The following is a 21,362-nucleotide window of genomic DNA, read 5'->3' on the forward strand; positions in this document are numbered from 1 at the left end:
CGTACTAGGAAATCCATGCTATCGGCTACGATGTAGCACTACGACCGTAGCACAACGGTGAATGTTTTAATGACGTAGGTACCTAATTATACTGTATCAGTGGCAATAAAACTTGAGTAATTTGGAAATACAGACGTGAGTTTATGTTGGTATTAATGACATAAAGGTGGGCATTTTATGGCGACATATATCGTGCCAATTATGTGCTAGTCCTGACGAATTGACCATTGCCTCTCTTTATAAACTTATTTTTAAGCATAATCATTCAAACTCCTGACCAATGAGTTTTCTTTTTGCCAAATTAAAGTTTCCAAAATAGTAATAAAATCAGGTTTCGGCTGCATACTTGTTATTGCTACTTCCTTTGTTATTGCTACTGCAGCTGCGGAGTAATTACTGTAATTTATTTTATTTTATTTGGAAAGCAAACAGAAATAAACGAGCAGGAGACAATGTTTCAAACACACAGTAAAACGTTCGCTTATTTCCTAAACAGCTCTCACTAAAAACATTTAAGTATAATGGAAGTATTACTACACTTACTAAACTTAGGGTAACTAATTACTAACATTAAATGCTAAACTTTTACAAGAAACAAAGAACTAAGAATAAAGAATTGAGTCTCCGAGAAATTCAGTATCGAATGGACGCTTTTACAAGCGTTTAATATAACTTTCAATGTATGAATATTTCAAATATTTGAAGGTACAGAAACGCTGTAGAAATGTAGTCTGGGTCTGTCGCGCCAATACGCAAGAGCGATGGAGATAGATAGCTACGAGAGAGATATTATTTATTTATCGTATGGCAAGTACAAGCTTACATGCAAATTACAACTTACATTTGGTATTCCGTAGATAATCAATAGGGAATTTCTCAGAGTGTTTCAACTTTTTTGATTTCGGTGGCAGCATTATTACCCGAACCCCGTAAGCGTAGCATGAGTTTTCTTTGTTTCTGGTAGAAATCCGCGACTTCTATTTAAATTGACCGAATTTCATGTGACTCTTACAGGATTCACGTAAAAATGTTGCCACCGAAATCAAAAAAATTTAAACGCTCTGAGAAATGTTTTCGAAATCCGAGGGTGACCCGTCGTACTTAGTTAAGGGGCATTAGAAAACGATGTGGTGCACAGTTTGTTTAGGGACTCCATTATCGTGATCGTTTCGTGAGCGTTTGTGCCGGCTACGCACACTGATGATCTCAGATTATCGTGCGGTTGCCGCATTAAAATGAAATATACGCGTCGGAATCGCAAAAAGGTCGCCGGTTCACCGCTCCTTACTCCTCATTATAAATGGGCCTAAATATTGTTTCTGGGAACCTTTTGTCGAGGCTCATTAAGAAACCATTATGAGCCGGAGCTTAATCTTCAGGACTTGGATCTTGGAAAAAGATGTTTGCTCAGAGTTTTATGGAAATTTTATTGCCGTAGTGCGCGGGGTTTATAATAAAATGTAAGTAAATAGACGTTCGTTAAGATGAAAGCATTCTGTTTGGACGCTTTTTATATTTATGCTAATTGAAATAAGGCAAAAAAAATCAGTGTGTATAACTCGGTAAGTACCTACTGTCGTTTATACCGATGCTACACTAAGGCCCACTTGCATCAACCACTTAAAGAAATAAATATTATAGGACATTCTTACACAGATTGACTGAGGCCCACGGTAAGCTCAAGAAGGCTTGTGTTGTGGGTACTCGGACAACGATATATATAATATACAAATACATAGAAAACATCCATGACTCTGGAACAAATATCTGTGCTCATCACACAAATAAATGCCCTTACCGGGATTCGAACCCGGGACCGCGGCGCAGCAGGCAGGGTCACTACCGACTGCGCCAGACCGGCCGTCATCACTTAACTCGGGGTTAGTGCCGTTAGTGGGCTGTCATCTGTCAAATTCCATATAAAATGGTGGGTTAACCCTCGGATTAACCCTCCATTTTAGTTGGTGCAAGTGGCTCTAATCCGATAATCTAATAGTAGGATGCGATACCTTTTATACTTTTACGTTTAGAATATTACGATTAGAGCTGGGTCCGATTAGGTACAATCGTTCACAACTCGTGGCGAACAACGCGCAACTGTCTCTATACTCTCTATCGCGCCAATACTTCCTTATTGGCTCTTACGAGCGATAGATAATTAATTATGATATGCAGTACAGTATACGTAAACGATTCTACTCTTGGCTACGGGCTATGATCGGTGACGTAGTTTGACTAATACTTACTTCTGTTGATAAAACATTTTTCACCACACCAACTATTAGTAAAGTAAAGGCTTACTTTGCTATTCGAAAACAGATAGCAAAATTGCATTTTATCCACAAGAGTGCAAAGTAATTTCATACAGATTTTAACTTGATGTCTTAAGCTGACTGGTAGAGTTCAGGTACCTATAAATTATGATTTTGAATCATAAATATTGAATAGATTGATGGATTTGATTTAGTTCGATGTTTTATAGTCAGTATTTTGTTCGTGTTTTGGTGTGGTGAAAAATTTTGTGTTTCTCTCAGCAGCAAAGTTTGTTTAACCTTCGTGCCTTGAAACCCTCGCAACGCTCATGATTCCACTTTATATTCAATATTGGAACCTTTCGCTTGCTCGGGTATCAATATTGGCACGTGCGGTTAAACAACTACTTTGCCCCCTTGTAAAACAAATAACTATTGTCTTTAAGTAATCCAAACAGTATAGGTACGTAATATTTTACAAGGTAGTATGTAAAATTAGCCCAATGGTGGCGTTACATTGCAAACTGGTCATTATATTCTAATCTGCACGTGAATCCGCATCAGTGTGACCGAACCCTAAAATTTATTTAGAGAAGCTATCTGGCAGGCAAGCATGATCGCGTGATAAGTAATATAACGTCAGGCCGTCCTTTTCGCACTATTTGTAAGTGCGATAAGGACACACCGTGATAAAATAGAGGTACTAACTCAATGTCCCCCTGGTCAAGTCAATAGGTAATTAAAGTTTGGCTACCCACTTACTCTGCTATCGAATACGTGCAATGTATTTTGAAGTAGGTGCCCAAGTTAATGTAATGTGTAACCGATTTATGTACTTAGGTAGATAATGTTACTCCCGTTTTATTTGTTTTACAGGGTCGTGCATTAAAACCATAGAGGAATAAGTAAGGTTTTTTTTTAATTTATTTTTTCTGTTATTAAAACCCTACATTATCAAGACAAGTCCATTTCCATTATCCATTTCCCAAAAGCGCATTTGTAAAGTCCACTTTATAACAATTGAAGTGAATATTTTAGAAAACTATATTTAGGTATACATGGTCGAAGAAAAAGTGTTGCATGTGTTATATTATAATATAACTGTCAAAAAAAAGAATAGTCGTCGCGTTGTATCGACATCGAATTTCCTGGCAAGCGCGGATCCAGCTTCGTGCCCAGGGGGGGGGTCACGTGGTAAAGGCCCGGGGCCCCAGGGGTGAGGGGTCACGTGGTCTATTTGTATGGCCAACTTAGGCTCCAGGGGGGTCATGACCCCCATGACCCCCCCCTGGATCCGCGCATGACCAATTGTTTGTAATAGCTGTCTATTATTGGTCGATAACGCAATAAATTTAAAAAAATGTGTTTCAGATTTCAGATGCAGATAAGTTTGCTGTAGTTTGCCCTCTCTGTCGCTCTTCTGAAGTGGCGCTACGGAGCCAGACTGCGTTTCGATGCTCACGTAGCGACAACGACTGTCGCCTCGGCTAGACCGTTTGATCCCCCCGTCCATTCAGCCAGTAATTACAATTCCTCTTTCCCTTTTCAACCACCTACCTCAATTAAAAAACTACAGCCAAAACACCTTACACAACAGCTTTAAGATTCTTATTTCAATAGTAAAACGAATAAGATACGATATTCTGAAAGTTACATGTTGATTTCTCCTGGCTCATTTACTTCGCTTAATTACTTTCTCCTGGGTTGGATTTTCGGATTTTAAATTTGAAAAAGTTATCTTAATTTAACGTTTATGTAAGTGTTTTGAAGTGGAAAATGGAAATACTTGGGCTTGTTCCTACCTACTAGTATTTTACTAGTTACCTTAATAATATTTATTATCGACGGAACGTACCTAAAATGTATACTACTGTAGGGTACCACTTTTTCACCTTATTGCATTGTAATAAGGTGAAAAAATGGATACATCTTTATGTAGTCGACTTTACCTGCTCTAGTTTTTATCTACACATGGATTTTTGTATAGTTATCTGCAAAACATCGTGCAAGTGCAACCTGGGGCGGAAGTTATAAGGTAACGGACCCAATCATGGACAGTTTAAGGAAAATTTACGCCTGTTTTTGATATTTCACTCATAAATGTAAAAATTCTACCGCTAAGCGTGTAAATCTTGAATGTCCTATCCTTCTTTTACATTTCAAGCGTATTGCAGAATGGATACTCCTATTAGTTTCTTCATACTTAACAAATTAAAACTAGGTGTTTTTTCTCCAATTATGGACGGCAGTTCTCCAGTAATGGATCCCCCATTATGGACAGTGAAATAAGTTTAAAATTTTACTTTTAAAGCCAACTGATACTCAATGAGTCAATTTTATATACCATAAATACAATTAGTTTGAGTTATTTTAACATAGGATTGTTTCTTGTAAATTTTGGTTTTGTAAATTGTTCCTTGTCCATCATAGGAGGTAGGCAGTTTTTCGGTTCCAGTAATGGACACTCGCAAAATAACGCCATTTCTTTATATCTTTGGAGCAACAAACTAGTATGCTTTATACCTTATCTCATGCTTAATGCAGTAAGTAAAACGCATTCAAGTTTACACCGAGTATTATTTTTTTATTATTTTATACATGAACTCAACTCTCTTAGCAACATTACTAAGAATTCGTCTTGATATTTTTTTCAGTAAACTGATGAATTTTATCTTGTCGCCAAATCCTTCAGAAATAACCGAATTAATTGAAACTTCAAAATGAAACAGCTCTACAACTCTAGTTTATGGTACATAGCCGTCAGTTTTTAGAAACTAATTTTAGATACTTATTTTTAAGGATTTGTGTTTTTTTGTCCATAATGGCATCACCGTCCATTATGGGGTATTTCACCTTATATTGCAAACGAGAGTAGGTATTTAAGTTAAATCGCGACGGCTTGCTGGAGCGATTTAAGAACTCGTTTGCAATATATTATTTGCTACAAGTTTCGAGTATATTAACGTAAGAACATCCGTGTATTAAAGCTTATTCCAATGATAATTGATAACCGATTACATAATTGGGATCTTATTATAATAATAATACTAAAACAAATGCCGGTTTGTGTTCCCCATCGCTGCCCCTGCGGTGCGCAAGTAGACCAGGGTGGCTAGCCGAATGGCACAATCGCTCACGAAACGCTCACGAAACGAAGCGCTAGTAGATATCTATCTCTATCGCGCTTGCGTATTGGCGCGACAGAGCCAGCGGCGTATCGCTTTCGAGAGCCGTAGAAATAAAAAAAAGAGAGAGTCGGAGAAATGCCATTCGGCTACGGGGCCTGGCCCCGTAGCCGAATGGCATTTCTCCGACGCCAAACGAAAGCGATACGCCGCTGGCTCTGTCGCGCCAATACGCAAGCGCGATAGAGATAGATATCTACTAGCGCTTCGTTTCGTGAGCGTTTCGTGAGCGATTGTGCCATTCGGCTAGCCACCCTGTTAGGGCACCACGGTCTCTCTTGCCAGAAAAGTGCGGGCCGCTTCTCCAGGCATGCCGCCCTTAACGACATCATCCGTCGGACTCTTGCATCGGTCAATGTGCCCGCTTGAATTACCCGTCCCAAATCTAGAAACATATCGCAAAAGCCCTCATTATTCTGCAGTTAAATGTTACAATCACTTCCCAAATTACATCAAGTCAGAGCAAACAGATGCGGCGTACTCAAAAAAGTTGAAATCATTCCTTACAGAAAAGTCATACTACTCAGTTACAGAATTCTTTGAAGATAATTTTAAGTAACCATAACTTTGTTAAAAGATAATTATTACAGTTATTTTTCAATTATAGCATGTAAGTAAATTTGATTATCCTTAGCGTAAGTCTGGGAACTTGTTTGCAACACCCTACTGGGGTCCATGAGATGCGCTTTATAATTTTTTGTGTCAACTTTTTACCATGGTGCAATAAACGATATTATGATTATGATTATGATTATTTTAAAGCCATCCGGCATTTCACGAAGTGACGGCAAGAGACCCGACGGGATGTCTTTGGTTCCGTGGAGTATGGGTCGGGTGCTGGTGTGGGACGCAACCTGCGTTGACACGCTAGCCCCTTTACATCTCCACGGAACTTCTGCGAAGGCGGCAGCTGCTGCAGAGGCGGCCGAAAATGTAAAAATCGGCAAATACCGCGGCCTCGGCGCCGAATACAGTTTCGTTCCATTCGGCGTCGAGACCCTGGGTCCTTGGGGTTCGGGCGCCCTGAGTCTCTTTGGAGAACTTTCAAAGAGACTCAGGGATACAACTGGCGACCGTAGAGCTGGCAGTTACCTCGCTCAACGAATCAGTTTGGCAGTCCAGCGAGGTAACGCAGCCAGCATCGGCGGCACCTTGCCGCGGGGACCTTTTTAAGATTTAGTTTAGGTTTAGTTTTTTATTCTTTCTATGTATAGGAATTTTTGTATTTAGAATAATTATTTAATTTATACATTTACATAATTATATAATATTGTGATAAACCTTAATTAAATCTAAAACAAATATGATTTATATGATAATAGATCGAGCGCAACGCCGGGCCGTGCTCGTCGACCTCACCATCCCCCATGATGAAGAATCTCGTGAAAGCCGAGAAGGACAAGTCAGTAAGTACCTAGACTTGGGTTACGAGATAACCGCCATTTAGGATGTTGATTCGAAGATCATTGTCTCGATAGTCGTTTCAGCGAACGGTCCCATAGCGAAGAGTCTCGACCAACATCTTGAGAGACTCTCGCTAGGTGGTTGGATCAAGGGTCAGATGCAGAAGGCGGTGATCTTGGACACAGCGCGGATAGTACGGCGGTTCCTCTCTCTGCAGCCCTAACCACCGCCAGCTTGGGCCCTGCCCCGCTGGTGGCGGCACCCTAGGTTAGGTTTTTTATAATGTGTTTATATGTTTTTGTATTTTACTTTTACATTCATATTGTAAAACCCCAGCCTAAAAGAAAAGATAAACAAATGGAAATAAAACAATATATCGTTTTCCATTAACATATATTTTGTACATAACTATGACTACACCTAACATAGAAGCTTATAATACAAAATAATAAAATTTACGACACAATACATTTGTACCGACCAACATCTTGAGAGACTCTCGCTAGGTGGTTGGATCAAGGGTCAGATGCAGAAGGCGGTGATCTTGGACACAGCGCGGATAGTACGGCGGTTCCTCTCTCTGCAGCCCTAACCACCGCCAGCTTGGGCCCTGCCCCGCTGGTGGCGGCACCCTAGGTTAGGTTTTTTATAATGTGTTTATATGTTTTTGTTTTGTGTTTTTGTATTTTACTTTTACATTCATATTGTAAAATCCCCGCCTAAAAGAAAAGATAAACAAATGGAAATAAAACAATATATCGTTTTCCATTAACATATATTTTGTACATAACTATGACTACACCTAACATAGAAGCTTATAATACAAAATAATAAAATTTACGACACAATACATTTACGTAGCGATATACATTAAACAGTCGAAGTTGGACGCGATTTCATACTATCAAAAAGAAAACAAGTCCTGTCTTCATGGTCAATAAAAACAATAGGGAAAACAGACCTTAGTAAAATGTAATTAAGATACAGCCATAAAGAAGTGATGATTTCTGTAGCTTGTCATATTAAACATCTTGTTTGAAATTTCATACGAAATTGTCAAACGATTAACAGCGACAAGGTACAGAAATCATCACTGCTTTATGCCGATGACTGTACTTTTTTGTCTTTTATCTCTTTATTTTTTCTATAAAATAAGCATCCCAACCAAGTATTACAGTACAAGACTGACAGTCATATTGATTAATGCGATATTAAAGGATAAAATCTTATTGATATTTCCTATAAATTTGACTGATTTCATATAAGTTTAACTGTTTAATTTTTAATATGGTTGGCTGTAGGAAGATTCAGTATGAACGTAATATTGTATACAGTTAATAATTTGGTATGTTTTTACGTAAGGCGATCTCAATTGCAAGTCGCTAAGGTCCTTTATTATTAAAAAAAAAAAACTAATTAAAATGTGATTAAGTTATAAGCGCATAAAAACGACTAACTGCGAGTTAAACAAACTATGAAAAGCTAAAATGCATCTAAAACTTCTAAATTAATAAAATGCAAGTAAAATCACTTATCCAAAAATAAATAATTTCTCTATGAGAAATAATTGGTGTCACAATGTTTCTTACAAACTAAATCAGAATTCTAGAATAATAGAATAATTTTACTAAAACGAACTGGTTTCATAAAATTGAACTTATTTAAGGGTAAACTACCCGATTACTGACACTCCTTGAAAAAAAAATCAATGATTGTTGGAATGCGTCAATAATGTGGCAGTTTGCCCAAATAAATATCTCGCAACAGCCTATAGTTAAACATAGATGACATTATGTATTTAACAATTAGATCATGTAATCATAGTTACCAACTGTATGTAAAATTTGAACTGCCATAACGCGGCAGAGAAAGGTTATTACCAATATGAAATACATTCAAAATTTGAATGTGACGTTCCACTGATAAAGACCTTACAGCGGTTGGCGCTTACATTATTAATGGCATCCCAATACTACTGAGGCGATGCAAGGCATCGGCGATGTAAGGTCGACCCATACCTTTTCCCGTGGAACGACACATTTGGTAAAAATGCAAAGAATACTAATAAAATCCACTTTATCTATAGACAACAAGGCGCTGTTACATGAAGGAAATAAAAAAAAAACCTTTTAGATTAATGAAATGGTGGCGTACTCTGGACCAACCTACATTATTTTATTTTATTGAAAAAGTTCGAAAATACTTATTTCTGCTTATATAAAAGCCTCGTACATGACGATAAATTATTTTAAAATATCTAAAATTAACACATAAGTTAAATACTCATGAGGTGTCAAAGCTCTTGAAAGAGCTCCATCGTCAGTTTGCTTTTAAAACGACGCTCAAAAATTGCACACATATTGCAGGTATAGGTTTTCTTAAATTAATAGTTTCTGTACAACCACACATAGCACAGAATCTCTGCAGCACACAATAACAGTATGTGGGCTTTCATCACAGAAGGGTCGATCGATGCTTTAACAGCAATGTTAAGGAAATTTTCATCTGTAATTCGGACAGAAATTCGTCCATACTGCATACATATACATATTTTAATTAAGGATTTTTGACCAACAAATATTATGATTTTTTTTATGATAAGTAAGTCAGAATTTCATCCATACTGCACATATTTAAGGATTTTTGCCCAACCACAGAGAACCTCCTATAGAGTGGCAGTCTTGTATATTTGGTTCGCGATACGAGTCACCAGTGTTTGGGGTGCGAGGAGCGGGCGGGGAATGTGTTAAGCGCGCTGTGATTGGCCGTTTCAAGGACGGCGGGCAGTCGCGCCAGATGAAAAGGGACAGAAGTATGACTGTCCCTCTACTGACGCGTAAGTGGCCAATGTAAGTTGACCTATGCCGGCTCTGAATAAATTATAAATATGACTTATTTGTGGAATGTAATGCCGTCTGTTTTTAAATTTGAGCTTCTTGTTACCTTTCCACACCATTTCACACTACAGGTGGACATCTTTAAGGCATCAAAATACCCTTTTCCAATTTTTTTGTGCGAAAAACACGCGCTGCTTTCGGGTCTGTTACTTGGTCGATACTGATCGGGCACGGCGAGCGCCCGCGCTTATATCAGTGCAAATACTAGGAAGGCTGGCCACAGCGAGTCGTCTTGTAATAGATGTCTATAGGGGTTGGTCTGTGTGCCCAACATGAGTTTTTTTATGGGAAGTCAGAAATTCGTCCATACATATTTTAATTAAGGATTTTTGACCAACAAATGTTATGAGTTTGTTTATGGTAAGTCTTCGCACACTGATTTTTCACTGAGTCCTAGATCCCTGTAGCTCATTCTAGACAAAACTTTGCCATGTTTTATAGGTCTAAGCATAAAGTGAAGAAGAGTTGGTACTTAGAATAAAACATACAGTAATAGTTAAACAACTTCTGACATAGTTATTTGAAAACTATCTAAGATTGTAAATCGAGGTTACAATCCTACTTACAATAACTAATGTATATCCTTAGTATGTCAACCTTTTATATACAAAATATAACAAACAGGAATTTAAAACAATCATAATCGTCAGTTGTAAACTTAATAACTAGTTTAGCGAGAATTATATAAAATAGAACCTACCTCGAAGGCATTTAAGCGAGTTTTTATTATAAATACAGCAAAACATTTCATGAATCACAAACACGCATACCTCTAAAACGTTTATCACAATTCAATGTGTTATTCTTAGTAAAAGGGACACTTACTTTGTTAAGACCCCTTTTACTATAGAACAACATAAATAAACTCTTAATTAAGGTTAAACAGCAAACGATAAGGACAAGCGAAAAGGAACATACTCAACAATCATACGTGCGGGGAAGGCGATCGGCTAGTGAAAAATAACAAAAATTGTGGGCAGGCTGGTATGGCGCGAGGTATACCCATCAAATGTAGTGCGAATTTCCGTCGTATTTTTCCGAAAACGTTCGTATTTGTCATGCTAGTTCAGACAGTGTCAAACTGACTGAAATAGCATGACACGTTTTTTTTTTTTATACCACGTCGGTGGCAAACAGGTATACGGCCCGCCTGATGGAAAGCGGTCACCGTAACCTATGGACGCCCGCAACTCAAGGGGTGTCACGTGCCGACCCATTAGAAACTTGTACACTACTTTTTTGAAGAACCCCATACTGTAGTTCATCGGGAATACCTCGACAGGGAGCTCATTCCACAGCCGGAGCGTTCGTGGGAGGACGTTCGTACGTTTCCGTAAAAATACGCTTTTCGCACTACATCTGTACAAGTTATTTTAAAACTTTATATTACGCTTAAGTCTTGAAAAATCATGAATCATTATAATTTTCCCAAACGTTTCTGTGTCGTACGTACCTACCTATTTAATCAGTCTCACATTTCAGTTTCCCTCCATAATAGACAACTGTAGGATGTCTATTTGAGTATTCTTAGATATTACTAAATATCCTGTGCCAGGGTCTAGTCATATTTGTCATTTTTTGCCCAACGAAATATGAAAAACTATAAAAGTAAAAATTAGACATCTGTCATTAACAAATACCAATGCCTATTTTTGTTTTGCGATGTTTTTGATGACAGGAATGTTTTTTAAGTAAAAATTATACAAAAGATTTAAGAAAAAAATATACAGTGATAAGTTTAAGGGTCTAGATCATTGTTAAAGGTCCTAACAGCCTACCAGCCACACCACACGCCACATCACACTACATAACTAAACACGTGCCCGGGACAAAACAGGACTAAAACGAAGCGACCATACAAACCAAACGTAAAGTGCATCACGTCAAAATATGAGGAAAAACGTAACTACCGCCAGGAGGAGGTAAAACAATGAAGATTCTCTTCCATACAAAGCAACGTTCCTCGATAATATAAGTGTTATCACAAGATTATAAAAAAAAAATACAATTTTACACAGTTAAAATTATAAACGACTTAATCGAGTCTTTTTTTATACCACGGGGACAACGCGGTAGTCGAAATGTCGTTATTTGGCGCATTTACATGCCAAGCAAAATTACAAAGACAAATTGCCACAAATCAAATGAAATATTGCGAGGGCTGCTGCTTTAAAAGGCCCATCATCGATTTACCTCCTCCTGCTACCGATTTTTTTTTTAATTTTATATTTTTTCGTGTAGTCTACAAATGACTGTATTTTACAGATTACAAAAGGCGGATGCCGCAACAGTCCCACGCGGGCAGAGCCGGCCCCGTTTGAGTGCTGCGGATTCCTTTAAATTATCCAAATAACGAGTATCAGCTGACATGAATCACGCACTTTCAGCAAAGAAAAATATGTCAAAACACTACTAACATTTTTCGACATGCGACTAGTGAAATCAACTCTACTTGACCATTATCAATTAGTCGTACGTTGCGAAACCTCGATTCGTCCACGAATGCACTATGTTTTAGTATTACTAGCTATCGGTGTTACAGTACACTACCATCGGTGGCACTGTCTCATACCATATACTGGATATATGGATGGAAGTCCCAAAAACTAAAATAATTTAGTTTCCAAGTGTAGCGTAACACTCGAATTCCCTAAGAAATTTACCTTAATTTAGCCAATTCTAGAAATTAAATGTTCAATTTTGAGTATTTGATGCCAGTTCTCCCGATGCGTACTAATTGTTTGTGATATGTTTCGTTTGAGTTTCGGTTGTGACGGACGGCGGTCAGTTCACGTTGCTTTCGATCGAATTTACATTATTCTTATTTCGTGTCTTCGTTTCCGATTACAAATAATGAGAACCTGTTACCTTTACACAGCCAACAAGTTTCATTATGAATAGCTACGGAATGTAGTAATTTACTTCATAAAATATAGCAAAAAATATAAGACTACTTTTGTTTCCTTATTTGAGAATTGACACTTTACCGTTATGACCATCCTCACCGTTAGGTTTCTTCAAATAACGGATTTACGTAGTCTGAGTATTTTACTAACAATGAAACATTGCAAATGGATCACATTATGACATTAATCAGAGCGCATTTCGCACCCACCAAAATATATCGCAATTTTTTTTTTAAATGGTATCACTTTAAACCTGTATGCCTAAAGTTTTGGAAGCTGACCGCGTCAAACATGATGTCTGTTACGCCCAACACATCACACAGCTGACACTTTAGCAAGTGTCGACCGTGTTAGGGTAAAACTACCACCCTTGGTTTTCCTCCAAAAATTGGTGCCAGCTGGTGTCATCGGGTAGTTGACCCTAACAGTGCCGGACGTGTGAGTGAAATGGTATCTAGAGTTGACATACTGCTATCTCTGTCCGACCTCAATGCTCTTCGGACCCCGAATCTTCACTGATCGTGTCGCCCGCTCTTTCTTGGGAAATGTTTTGACCTGAAAAAAAAAACTAATTAAAAAAAACAAAGCCCTTCACACAAACTCTGTGTTTCCTGACTGTCATTTTGTAAAGAGATTTCAAGGCCGTCTTTTAGATCCTAAATTCTATGTTGTGCCACCTCAAATAAAGTATATATTCATATTCGCCCTTATATTTTTGTCACATTAACATAAAAGATTGTTTTTTTCCAGCTGTAGTTGTAGAAAACGGTTTTTGAATCTGTAAAAACGGTGTTTTTAACTGACGTTTTAACGACTTTCATTTTCATTTTTTTTTTTCATTTACAGAAAACTTAGCGTTTCCCGGCCTAGCGCCAGGGTACAGATTATTAAAATTAAAGAAATACATCTAAGTAGGAAGTAAGGAACGCAGAAATTCGCATGTATATGTTAGAACTCTGTAGTTTGGTTGATAGAAGGGATTGGACAGGTGTTCTAAAATGGTCGCAGGTTCGAGTTCTGATGGCAACGTAATTCTTTCTCATTTTTGTAGTCAAACTTCTAATACGATTCCCAAGTGACAGCGTTAAACATTTAACAACGCTCAGTATTGCCAACTCGAATTTTGAAAAACAACACATTACGAAGTTACACTTCTTCCGCGCCGAGGGACTAAACACGCTATTTTTTTCTACATACCCTTTGCATCGTTAAAATTATGTATTTCTTGCAAGTGACATCGTTAAACGTTCAACGCTCAGTGTTGCCAACTCGAATTTTGAAAAACAACACATTACGAAGTTACACTTCTTTCGCGCGAAGGGGCTCCACGCACTATTTTTTTCTACTTACCCTTTTTCGCTGTTGAAATTATGCACTTCTTGCAGCTTATGAAGAAAAAGGAGACACGTTAGAGTTGGGCGTGGAGGGCAGCAGATCCATCGTCTTGCACACCCAGCCCGCGATGTCCACGCCGGCCGCGTCCGCCAGCCGCACCCACTCGTGGTTCTGCAATACCACACGTATTATGTACAACCACATCTCGGGCACTGGCGATCAAATATATGAAAGAGGCGCGTTCCTAGCACACATTGTAAGCTCGTGTAGGCGAACGCGTACCTTGCTTGTATGAGTGACATATGACACTGTACCACCCACTCCCTCTCGGTTACCTCATAGTTGCCGCCTGTCAAAAAGAAGCTAAATACACGGTGTAACATGAGGAAACGGAAAGATTTTAACTACGCATTTCTGAGGGCAAAATAAAGATAAAATGTTATATGACGTCAAGCACGTTTCACAAAAAAAAATTGTGTATTTTTTTTTTCATTCTGTTGAGTCCGTCAGTTAGATCGCCCAAAAATACTGAACACACATTTTTCGCTTTTTCTAATTAATGAAAAAATACAAAGATATAGAGCATCAAAGTTCCGGAGTGGGGGCTTGTTGCGTCGTCATTTTTCGTTTACGAGAAAAAAGAAAAAATACGTGTCTAAAATTCTTTGATAATCTAACTGACGGACTAATTAGTTTTTTTTAGTCGTATCGCCTATTGGCCGATGACCCTTACATTATTCTTTGCCGCCATTTTTTACTGACAAGATTTGCTTGACCGTCTAAAAGATCTCACAGGTATATGATAAAGATTCTACCAACTTGAAGGGGTACTTACCATGAGGGTCTTCAAGTCGGCCCTCTCATCCGGGTTCTTCTTAAGACAGCGGTCGACGAAGTCCTTAAAGTGGTCCGAGAACAGACCGGAAGGCAGCTTGGGAGGCGGCTCGTTGACTATGTAGTCCAGGAGCTCGAATATCGCCATCGGCCGAGGGGAGTTTGGCGCGGGGATGGCTGAGACGGACTGGTGAGAAAGACAGGAAAATATACCTCTAATAGATATGTATATGTAACTCGTACAATTTTTTATTGATTTAACAACGACTGCAGTCATTAAAGTGTTTGATTCTGGGCACCACCCAAGAGTTGAATTTTTTAATTTCGAAAATCCTCTCTTAGGGCCGGTTGCATGAAACCGTCTGTCACCGTTAAAGCGTTCGTTAAATTGTATTATATGGGAAGTTCCATAGACGTCTGCTGCGTGACGATGATGTGTCTGTCAAATGTGGTTGATGCAACTGGCCCTTAGTGTAAGGTCTGAATGCACGCGAGGCGGGGCCTGGTAAGTCCAATAAAAGTACAAACTATATTCGAGTTTTGAACTAAAAGAAGATATGAAAGAAAGTTACAAATTCAAAATCGGAAAATTTGGCCAGATTTATGATGATTCTGGATAGGTTCTGAAAATTCTAGTTAGGCTTTATGTCATCTTATCTGACATAATATAATATTAAGACATAATTTCGTAGAAAAGCTGCAGCCTGATTCACCAGTGACAATTGTCGCCGACAGTGACACTTCACCGTTCATTGCCTGTTCAATAAAGAAGTATTGGTGCTGAGCAATACTTATCAACCGTCAAGTGTCAATGTCACTGTGGTGAAATAAGCCACAGGTATTTACCTAAATACCGAACATTCTCCTCACGTGTGAAAGTCAACACTACGGTAACACCAAGCCAACACTGACATTGGAAAATTCACCCTGTGCAAATTGGCAGGGAGTAAAAGCCAAAGCAGGAAAAAAAAAGGTATTTACCTGTCCAGGCGAGTGGTCCTCGTTCTGCGCGCCGAAGATGTGCGCCAAGGTCTTGGCATCGGGCGGGGGAATGGGGTACATCCCGATAGCCATCTCCACTAGCGACAGGCCAAGGGACCAGATGTCCGACTGCACCGAGTAATGCGTGCCTTGCAGACGCTCCGGCTAAAAGAAAGGAATGATAAATAGGCTACTTGACCCTTTTTTAAAGTCTGTCTTATATGAATTGAAATAGATATCATACACGAAAGAAAAAACGACAAGGCCCACTGGTGGCCGAGCCGGGAATCGAACCCGGGTCTTCAGCTTACGCGGCTAACGTCTTTACCACTAGACCACCCGCCCGCGGGTTTTTCTTTCGTGTATGATATCTATTTCAATTTATAATTTATGTATAGTGTGACTACTTGAAAAAAGAACAAATCAAAAAATATTCAATAAAATAATTTGATTTGTTCCTTAGTTGTCTGTCTTATATGATTAAGTACTGTCCAATTAACCGAAATAAAATATTACCATATTTTATTATGACTTAAAAACAGCAAAAAATATTTTTAAGTATACTTTTACGTAATCGGGCGAAAACAACACAGTCATGTTAATTTACAGATTATCTTATTAGAAAACAACATTTTCTCACTTTTTAAGTATAAAGGCATAAAGTTCAATATGTCAGTGATTGTTTTGACATGCAGTAAGGTTCGAATTCGATGACGTCACTATATCGCTGACAGAGTTTTCGGTGGCCAAATTAAATAAAAAAATACACACATTTATAATCGAAAATACGTAGTCATCATACACTTTTAATACCCAAAATCTATAAATATAGATTTTCTTTGGACGTTGTCTAACAATAAAATTGTATATTAAAATATTACTTGTTATGTGGGAAATGGAGTCTTGAGTGATTTAGTCAAGTCTGTAGAGTTATATTAATAACATTTCATGATTCAACTATTGAAAGTTTGTACGGAAGCCTCGGTGGGCGAGTCCGACTCGCACTTGGCCGGTTTTTATTTTTGTTTAGCTTACAATCACGCACAGCTAGTAATCATCTATTAAATGTTATAATATACATAGAAAAACCAATTTTCTTTCACAGGCGTAAGTTTCATCGTTTGAACCAAATTGTAAAAATGATACCTAGGCACGAACTTTGAATTAAAAATCTCTAGCAATGACACGACAAAGCCCTCACAAAACGTGGACAGAAAACAATTTTTCTGTTTTAAGTATGATACAGATTCTAGGTCATTCAAATTTTGATATCAAATGCCAATTCAGAAGCATCATATGAAACACTCACCGACATATAACTCCTAGTGCCGACAAACGAGTTGGCCATGGAGTCAATGAGCTGACCGGAGACACCAAAGTCGCAGATCTTGATCTCACCGTTGCTGTTGACTAAGATGTTCGATGGTTTCACGTCTCGATGCATGATGGCGTGCTTGTCGCGGAGGTAGCTCAGGCCTTTCAGGACTGCTGAGGTTATAGTTCCTGTATAAAGCAAAAGTAGATTAATTATTAATTTTACTGTAAAATAGTTATAATATAAGTCCTTTAATTGTGAGCTGATTAATAAACATTTTAATCTTATACCTATAAACGAGCAATTCTTGTATTTTTATTTATTTATATATTATTGCATATATACCGACGATCTCGGAAACCGCTCTAACGATTTCGTTAAATATTTTTTATGTGGGGGTTTTCGGGGGTGAAAAATCGATCTACTTAGCCTTAGATCCCGGAAAACGCGAATTTTCGAATTTTCATGCGATTTTCTTTCGCGTTAGTAAACGCAAAATATGGTCGTTAATTTCGCCGACCGCGCATCGGCTGGGCGTAGCTCAGTCGTAAGAGGTCGGTCTAATGTTCGCAAGCACATCGCAGGTGTCAGGGTTTCGAATCCCGGTCAGAAATAAAGTTTATTTTTATTTATAAGAGTTTTTTTTTAAATCTAAAGACGTGATATATTAAAATAGAACCGAGCGAAGCTCAGTCGCCCAGATATTTATTTTAAAATCAGTCACTTAACGAGAAGCTATAAGCCTGTTAATGTGCCTGGTAGGTCCACTTACAGACACATATTGAGTTCTGATTTTGAGTTGCTTTATGCGTGTGGTGACCCAGGGCATTACTCCAAGACCACTAATTTTCATGATTGAATGAATTGGTCCCGTGACATAAATATCCCCGATTATATACAGTAAGTAGGATGTGATTACTTAAAGTACTGTAAGTGTTGCTGTTTTTATACTTCTGATAGAGCTGATGAAGCAGAGCTTTTGATGAAGCAGCCTAGACATGTACACAAGCTCTTCCACAAACTATATTACTCTGAAGTCAGATTTTAATGAGCCGTAAAACATGAGTCTCATTTAAAATGCTCACCTCACATAAAATCCATCTAATACATGAAATAAAACTATGGAAACAGATTAAATCGCATATATTGTATAACTAGCTTTATTAATAGTGTGTGAACCTGCCTCAAAAATCTATATTGGGTAGCTTTTGCACATTGTAATTTTTCCTCAGTCACCTGTTGACCACGAATGCTGTAAAGTGTTCGAAACGCCGGGATGAATTGTAAATTCATTATACGCGATTTAATCCGTAGTTTCCATAGTTTTATTTCATGAGTAACTATCGCGGTAACCGAAGAAAGTATTCCATCTAATACAGTTTTTTAAACTATTTTCCCTTCAAACTTACCTAGAATTGATTCCGGAATCCTGCCAGCTTTCTTCAAAATCAAATCCAAAGACCCTCCATCCATATACTCCATGCAGATGGAGATTTCGCCGTCACTATAGAACGCCCCATAGAATCCTACGATGTGGGTGAAGTTGCATTCGTGTAGGACCTTCAGTTCTCGGATGATCTGTTTCTTGATGGCTGGCTTCACTTCGAGGTGGATAAGCTTGCGCGCCATGATTAGGCCGGTCGACTTGTGACGCACTTTCATTACGACGCCACCGTTGCCCTGACCTAAAAATCGTAAGTATGATTACACATCGACTAGACGTAATTTTTATTAATGACTAAATCTCTAAAAAGATAAAAGGAGAAAATAGAAAAGGCAATATGCGAAGAGGTACCAATGTCAGTCTCAGAGTATACATTTATACCAATTAAAATAAATATAAAGCAATCATAATTAAAAAAAGACATGACAAGTTGACAACCATGTATAGTATTTTTTGAAGCAAGATGAGAATTCAAAATCTAAGAACACATGAGATAAGCAACCAAAAATGACAATATTTTAAATGGGAACAATGGAATGAAGCAGCAGTCAAGTAATTTTATTATTTCTCATGGTTTCCAACTCAAGGGAAATCAATATGATCTGTCTGTTTGTCTGTCAGCAGACTAGATCTCATGAAATAGCTCCAACTAAGCAACTGTAACCTTTTGCCTTACTGAGAAAAACAAAATTTAACATCTGCTTATGTTTGTCAGTGTTGATTTTTCTGTTTTTTGATGAGAAATGCTTATAATCAAAGTCTGGCCCCTTACCAAGTTCTCCGAGTTTCTCGAAGTCATCATCGCTCAGCTCTCCGATCTTCTCTTTCTGGCAGAGGAAAACTTCTATCCTGCGCCGCTGAGTGTCATCCATCTCGATCTGTTCCAGCCTCTCCGTGAGGACCTCGATGCTGCTCTTTGATTTTCCAGCAAGGCCCGTCATTCGACTGCAATAAATATACAAATAAATTATGTGTTTTGGGCAATTAGGGGATTACAGCCACAAAGAAACTACCGAGCATACACGATGAATGAGAAATTGAGACTTAAAAATAGAGCAAACATAAATGAAAGGCGGATATGTCTGAAATATTGTTTAATTTATTCATATTTCGTTTGGAGACATATTTGCTTAATTGTAACTTTCATTAGCCTTTGCATTATAATAATAAGTATTTATTGATTTTAAATCACTTAACAACTATTTTACAATAGAATAGTTAAACGATACACAAAATCATGAGACTTTGATACTTGCAATAGGAGAACCTGTGCTACAAGTATCAATTTCTTCCATATGTCTAAAACATTATGTAATAAGAGACATTATTGTTGTTATTGCCCTGCCAAACTCATTGTTATTGCCCCCGCCTGTCTGGAGTATACTACTTATTTATTTAGTTGTATGGCATCAATTGATTTTTTTTGTTGCTTTACAGGTTCAAACAACTGAGTCAAAGCTTATAAAAGATTATCCTACAAATCGGCTAGATCTTTCACACTCTAATTGTGTGTAATTGCCCAGAAATACTTTAGGTAAGGTATTTTCCGGTCCGGTACATAAGTATTGTTTGAAATATTACATAACAAACAATCTATCCTTATGCACTTTATAGTTATTGGTAGATAAATAACAAGGTACAAACTGTAAAATGAGATGACATCATTCATTATGAAGAAAACCGAAATTAATTAACCCTACTGGGACAGACTGAACAACTAATAATATATCTATTTTACTTTAACTTCTGTAGTAATTACATAAATTTAATCAATGTAAGTTGCTAAAAATGCATACAAATTGTTGTATTTCAATAATGTTGACTGTAACTTTGTTTACTATACGGGTGATAACAGGTGAATTTACTGATAATAACAGATCAATAAAAGGAGAAATTGGATGTCAAAACATTTCGACGCAATTGCGCCTTCAATGAATAAGGATGTTTCTACTTACTCCGTAGCTGTAGCGGACTTCAGCTGCGGAGTCATGTTCGATGGAGTCGCAGCCGGGGCCGTGTCGATGGACCCCGGTGGGAGGGTCAGGTTCAATTTGTTCTTAGACATTTTGCTCATCGTGATTGTACTTTTCACGGCATTGAAACAGTTCTATGGCCAGTGGCTGGCCCCCTTAAACTAGAACGAAACTCTTATGGAAGCACGCATAGAACCAAATTCAATACAAAAATTACAAAATGAAAAAAAATACCACGACTGAGCAATGCAATGCAAGATTGATTCGTCGCCCGGCCTCTACCACAGACTAAATAATAAAAGTGATTATGCCACAGAGTGGCCACAGACATGCCACAGACAACCGCTTTCGCTTCAATTTACGCACGATTTCTTTTTTAAATCAAATTTTTGAAATCATTGAATAGCAAAAGGTTAGTGTGTGTGTTTTAGATGAAATTTAAATGAACCGAATACTGTTTCAAATATCAACGCAGTATCATTATCACATGAACGAAGATATTTTTATGTTACTTAAGCATTCTGTGAGATTTCGAACGTATCAACAACGTCAAAAATGACAAAGCTGTGTGACAGCTGACTGAGATGACATTTGCGTGTGTTGAGGGTCTGACAGGCGCAAAAACTCAAAGACGCATGATCAATTTTCTCTGTCCTTATCCTTTATAGAGATTTACTCGGCCATATAGCAAATATCGATTATAAAATAGGGCACGGGTCTGTTATCGCTCAAAATGAGGTGTTCAGTTGATATTTGATTTGGGATAAGATGTTGGGGAAGGCCGTGTTATGTTTGACCTTACATTTGTATAGTAAGTAATGGTTGTTTAGTGTTGG

The 21,362-nt window shown here is 37.9% G+C and overlaps 2 protein-coding genes across 3 annotated transcripts in view; one reads left to right on the top strand and one right to left on the bottom strand.

Annotated features, from left to right (window-relative positions):
* Nucleotides 1-11,060: 11,060 nt before the first annotated feature.
* LOC125233870 (dual specificity mitogen-activated protein kinase kinase dSOR1) lies at nucleotides 11,061-20,797 on the bottom strand. The gene is made up of 8 exons (XM_048140018.1): nucleotides 20,509-20,797; nucleotides 19,326-19,498; nucleotides 18,519-18,794; nucleotides 17,104-17,297; nucleotides 15,795-15,959; nucleotides 14,815-15,000; nucleotides 13,995-14,150; nucleotides 11,061-13,199 (listed from the first exon to the last, which is right to left on the bottom strand). Exons 1-7 carry the CDS (start codon nucleotides 20,625-20,627, stop codon nucleotides 14,031-14,033), a joined length of 1,233 nt encoding a protein of 410 aa, XP_047995975.1. The 5' UTR covers nucleotides 20,628-20,797; the 3' UTR covers nucleotides 11,061-13,199; nucleotides 13,995-14,030.
* A 345-nt stretch (nucleotides 20,798-21,142) lies between these two features.
* Nucleotides 21,143-21,362, top strand: part of LOC125233813 — a 47,657-nt gene continuing 47,437 nt past the window's right edge. For both annotated transcript variants that reach the window (XM_048139943.1, XM_048139942.1), the window contains exon 1: nucleotides 21,143-21,337. In XM_048139943.1, the coding sequence (XP_047995900.1) occupies nucleotides 21,295-21,337 (43 nt within the window). In that variant the 5' untranslated portion in view covers nucleotides 21,143-21,294. The remainder of the gene's footprint in view (nucleotides 21,338-21,362) is intronic.

This window comes from Leguminivora glycinivorella, chromosome 15 (genome assembly GCF_023078275.1).
Source record: "Leguminivora glycinivorella isolate SPB_JAAS2020 chromosome 15, LegGlyc_1.1, whole genome shotgun sequence".
Taxonomy (NCBI): Eukaryota; Metazoa; Arthropoda; class Insecta; order Lepidoptera; family Tortricidae; genus Leguminivora; species Leguminivora glycinivorella.

Excerpts from the sequence above, each read along its gene's own strand:
- LOC125233870 (XM_048140018.1), bottom strand. The coding sequence starts at position 20,627 with ATGAGCAAAATGTCTAAGAACAAATTGAACCTGACCCTCCCACCGGGG. Across the intron at positions 18,795-19,325 it reads CGAGAAACTCGGAGAACTTG|GTCAGGGCAACGGTGGCGTC; the intron begins GTAAGGGGCCAG and ends TACGATTTTTAG. Across the intron at positions 17,298-18,518 it reads GATTCCGGAATCAATTCTAG|GAACTATAACCTCAGCAGTC; the intron begins GTAAGTTTGAAG and ends TGCTTTATACAG.